General features: G+C 44.7%; 1 protein-coding gene across 1 annotated transcript; it reads right to left on the minus strand.

The window, feature by feature from the left end:
• Positions 1-1,413: 1,413 nt before the first annotated feature.
• On the minus strand, positions 1,414-4,736 carry LOC109483962. The gene has a single exon (XM_019787113.1). It carries the CDS (start codon positions 4,500-4,502, stop codon positions 1,926-1,928), a length of 2,577 nt encoding a protein of 858 aa, XP_019642672.1. The 5' UTR covers positions 4,503-4,736; the 3' UTR covers positions 1,414-1,925.
• Between the last annotated feature and the right edge of the window lie 436 nt (positions 4,737-5,172).

A 5,172-nucleotide genomic window follows, 5' to 3' on the forward strand; every position in this document is an offset into this window, starting at 1 on the left:
TTTAATGAAAATAACCCGTATATACCTGTTCTAATGATATGGTAACGGTGCCAGTAAGATTGATTTCCCTGCTTTAATCATTTCATTAGTTATCATGTCTTCTCCACTTGTCTTTTTTATTTTTTAACAGGTGTATAGCATTATTTATTTCTAATTCCGTTACTGGGTCATCTAGCGGACTCGGATTTGCCTCACCTTTCCGCAACGTATCTAATTTGCATAATATATCTTTTTCAAAGGCAAGGTCGAAGGCTTGACGTTGTTGTCTGGATTTATCATGGAGGGCTTTAAAATGTTCCACCCATGTGTCACTTGGAATATCTTCTTGGGGTGTGGTATTGTCTCTTTTTAGTTTTTTAAGTAAGTTCCAGAACGCAGTGGGGTTGTTTTCTTGTAGATTTGCTAATTGTTCTAGACAACTATTTTCATGTTCTCTTTTGCGCATTCGGATAAGTTTATTATACTCCTTTTTCTTTTTAAAATAGCTACCTCTCAGAAACGGATTTTTTGGGTTTTGTATTAGAAGGTATCTCAAGTTTTTTAGTTCATTCCTGAAGACGTAGCAACTTTTATCGAACCATTTCTTGTTCGCTTTTGGCCTACTTGTCCTTTTAGTACATTTCATTTGTAGCGATGCTTTCGCAGCCGACTCTAATATTTCTTGAATGTTTTGAACGTTATTATCGATGTTTAAATTGGGTTCATGGTTGTCGGATAAAAAACCCTCCATCTTCTTAGAGATAGGTGAACTGTTTAAAGCTTTAAGGAATTTTTCTCTGGAGTCTGGACCCCAGATGAACCGTTTCGGTATATGCTGTAGTTTACTTTTTTGCGATGCTGTGTTTTTAACTGACCAGGTGTCCGCGCTGATATTCAGAGAAATCATACAGTGGTCAGATACATCGGTCAGGGTGTGAACTTTGAAAGTATTAATCGTGTGGAGAAGGGAACTGTTAGTGATGGCGTAGTCAACTGTACTACAGCCTTTCGGTTGGTAACACGTGTATTTGCCGTTCAGATTCACCTAGAATCCGTCCGTTAAGAATGCGGTAGGTCAGATTGGATACAAAGGTCGCTTAGGATTTTACCAAAGGCATTTGGATGGCTTTTATCGGCAAAAGTTTCGTGGGATATTTACATGAGAAATTGCATCTACATTTAGATCAAACTCTGTGTCAATGTGGTCTTCATTAGACAAAGTCTAACAATGCGCCTATTCTGCAGTTAAGATCTCCTCCTAGGATGACGTAGCCTCTAGGAGGAAAAGTGTACTATATCTCGCTACTAAGATGTACAAAAATACTATCATCTGTTCTTTTATGTATGGCGGAGTACACTGGGCTTATGTAAACACTACAGATAAATATGTCTCTTGGACAAACCAAACAGGTCTTTTTGAAATTCTAACCCATAGTAAATCTGGACATTCGGACGTGCCATGTTCTCGTTTGACAAACCTTGCCAGTTTGCTTTTGAAATAGAATAATATTCCTCCAGAATTTCGTCGAGCTTTTCTATGTTTGGGTCTTATTGAAGAGAAATGCTGAAAATTTGGGATGTCAACTTCCGAAGCTTCTGTGCACCAAGTTTCAATTAGAGAGAAGAAGTCTAAACTATCTAATTTATTCCTAACACTACTGTCCTCAAGTTTCTTCCCTAACCCATGTATGTTCCAAAATCCGATGTTCACTGACATGAGATTAGAATTGTAAATACTGGTAGTACTTTGTCCCTACCTTTACGACAATATTGGTATGTTAGAAAAAATGGATCTATTTCTGCATTAACTAATATCTAACTTATCTTATTGTCATATTACTAGTACATGAATTCCTATTCCATACTATCAACGTGTTATCCTATTACTAGTCTCGATTTCAAACATCGTTTACAACGTAATTCATCATACCTTCAGCCAGCACAAGTTAGTAACGTGCGTGCCAGTCTTGATACCTCTGCGGGAACTCCGGGGAGAACCACGGCCGTGGTACGCCCCAGGTCTCTGGATACCAGTTCGAATAGAAGTGTTCGTAGTCGGGGACGTATGGAGAGAACGGCCGTAGTGGGATGGCTGGGCCTCTCGGCGGGTGCTGTCTGCTGACTGGGTGTCGCATGTCGGCCGCTTCTCTCGGTGTTGGCCACACTGCCTCGTGCGCTGGGCCCATCGGTGGATGCGGCCTCCTGGCTGGGTGTCGTCTGTCGGCAGCTTCCCTCGGTGTTGGCCAAGCTGCCTCTGGTCCTTGGGCGAAGAGTGCAGGTCCCCTATTACGGGGATCAGGGGGGAGCCGGTTAGTTGCCCTGTAACCCTCGTCACTCCTTGGAGTTTGCACGTCGTCCGTGTTGCGTCCGTTGTCTCTGCTTGTTTGTGAGGACGATGTTGGGCTTACGGTACGAGTGTTAGGAGTACCGCTGTTCCTTCCGTCTCTTGGTTGGTCGCGGGATGTACGGTGTACTCTTCCGTTTCTTGGCTGAACAGGTGTGACGTTATTCCGTCTTCTCCTGTCGTAGATCCCGAGACCTACACTTGGGTGGATGGCAGTCTTCCAATTAGCTGCCAAGACCTTTAGTCCTCCTGTGTTGAGGTGGTACCCATCAGGTCGGTAGAGGGATTGTTTGATCAGTTTACCATCTCCGAGGTTGTCATTGTTTGCAATGGTAATGAAAGGGGTCTCCTGGCCAAGAATCTGAATGAAGGAGTTTACATCGCGTGTCACTTCCATCAAGTGATTGTCGTTCCTGGGTGGGACCGTGGACATAACGATAGCTGCATTAGGGTACTTAGTGTGTGTGGTGGTCACTAACTCTCTGAGGTTTTCTGTTACCCCGTGTGCTGCCTTCTCTTGTCTTATGTCATTGGTCCCCACGTGGAAGACTATGCATTTTGGGTCAAGGTCAGCGGTGTTTTTGATCAGGGCAGAAGCCTGAGGGATAGTCATTGCTGAGTATTTTGCGACTTTCTTACCGGGGTACAGCATTGTTGGGATTATACCCCTTGTGTTCGAGTCTCCCACTATGACTATGTCTGTCTGAGACTGGTTTTCGCTGGCCTGGTGACGCCGGTTGGGAGGCGCGCCTCTCTGTGGTCTATTGACGTTGTGTGGGCTGGTTGTCCTCTCAGAACTGTTTGTTGTCTGCTCTTCTTGGGGTATTGTCTCTTCCGTTAGAGGGAGGAACCTGTTGTTTGTCTGAATATTGGGTACAACAGTTTCGTTGCCTGGTTCGTCTTCATTCGGTGCTTGTGGAGCTGCTGTTGTGTCACTTTGTGTTGCTATGGAAACTGCACTTTTGACACTTTTCTCCTCCAGGGCCGCTATTCTTTGTCTCAAGTTTTTGTTTTCTGTCTCCAGGGATCTCACACGTCTTCTTAGCACCTCAACGTCACTTTCCTTTGCCGTCTTGTCGTGGAGCGCGACCTTTGTCTTAGACAATAGGGTGTCTTCAATGTTTGTAATGCGCGCAGACAGCATGGCTACAGCATTGTTTTCTTTTGTGATTCTGGTGCTGAGTATTGCTTCAAGTTTGTCCACGCTGTTTTGAAGCGATGTGATTTTGTCATCATTTCTAGTTTCAGTGTTTTGAGGTAATGTTGTGGTTCTGTTGTTATTCCCGTCATCCACAGGTACCTTCGGAACGGTTTCCTCACACACCGTCGGGACGGTTTCCACACATGTCTCATGATTAGTTACCAAACTCACGTCAGTCGGGCCTGGCGGTTTGGACTTATCCGTAACGCATACATTACACACATATTCACTGTCTTCATTCTGGATAAGCTCACCGAGAGAGGATTCGTGTAGTCCAGTACAACCATAGTGATACCATTTGTGGCATGCGTTGCACTGTATAACCCCCTCGTCTTCTGGGCCCGGGCGGTTACATTCGCTACAAACCGTGTCCTCGCATCGGACGTCGGAGCCGGCGACCGTCAGTGACTGGATCAGTGGTTTTAAGTGTTCGAAAGTGTACTTCGTCCACAGAAAGTACGCCGATCCTTGAACAAGTATCTTACAAGTTTGATACACATGTAAGGTAACTGATCCTACTGCTTCGTTCGAATCGGACTCGAGAAACGGAACAGTCAGCTGGTGGCCATTTCTCCCTTTGTCGATTGTAGTTGTTCCGTAGTGCGTCTCGATAGCGTCTACCCACTGTTTTGACGATCCCACAGGTAAATGTACAGTTACGCTTTCCTTGTTAAACTGCACGAAATACTCGTCATTTGGTTTTGTTTTCCTGTCACGTGTAGCAGGCTCAGTTATCTGGTGCGTCTGATCATAGAGTTCCCGTCGATGTTTGTCCGAAAGCGTATAGAAGGCCTTGCTTACCTCACCAAACTGTTGTCGGGCTGTATTCAACAGACGCTTGTCCTTAGCTGTGTTTGTGGTCTTCTCGTAGATCTTCACTTTCTCCTTGTACGCATGGACGATTTCTTCCTCTGTGGCATCAGTGGTCGTCCCTAGGAGCCGATAAAGCTCTCCGGGTGCTCGGGCGTCGGTTTCCATGTTGTCGCTTGGGTCGACGGCTTGGGTCTTTGTTCAACTGTTGCCGATATTTTCAAGCAGAAATTTCGCCTCTATAACACCTCAAATCCAATAAACTTGGCAAGACTGTCAAGATATTGGATGTATTTACCTATCGTATTAATCAAGACGCGTTTATAAGCGCAAAATTGTCGTAAAGGTAGGGAAAAATACAAGTTCAAGCGGAGCGACCCGACAGACGCGTCTGCCTCGCCGCCATCTTGAAACTAAAAAACATATATAATGAAATCAACATGGCCTAATGTGATGTCTGAAATAGTGAGAAGTCGTTGTGAACATTATGCATTATACGCTCCCCGGAGATTTGGAGTCTCAGAATTCCTGTTTTTTAGTTTTCTTGAGTATGGAATGTTGACTTTTTTTCATGGTGACAGCAGTCATGTTTTTTGAACTTATTTTTATGCCGCCACCAACATAGGTCAATACGCTACTTATTTCCACCTGAGTTAAGTGAGGAATGCCGTGTAATGTGCTTAGCTTTCCCAAGGGCACAAGATCGGTGGTATTTCAGGACTCGAACCCGGGACCTCTTAGTTCCGAGTCGAGCACGCTGCCGCCACGCCGCACGACCCCACGCTTATATTTTAAATACTGGCAATAGTATCATATTATTCAGACCTCATGCAACTAG

Source organism: Branchiostoma belcheri, unplaced genomic scaffold (assembly GCF_001625305.1).
Source record: "Branchiostoma belcheri isolate BF01 breed outbred unplaced genomic scaffold, Haploidv18h27 scaffold67, whole genome shotgun sequence".
Lineage (NCBI taxonomy): Eukaryota > Metazoa > Chordata > Leptocardii > Amphioxiformes > Branchiostomatidae > Branchiostoma > Branchiostoma belcheri.

What these genes read in the sequence shown, in the direction of transcription:
- LOC109483962 (XM_019787113.1), bottom strand. Translation starts at nt 4,502, where the DNA reads ATGGAAACCGACGCCCGAGCACCCGGAGAGCTTTATCGGCTCCTAGGG.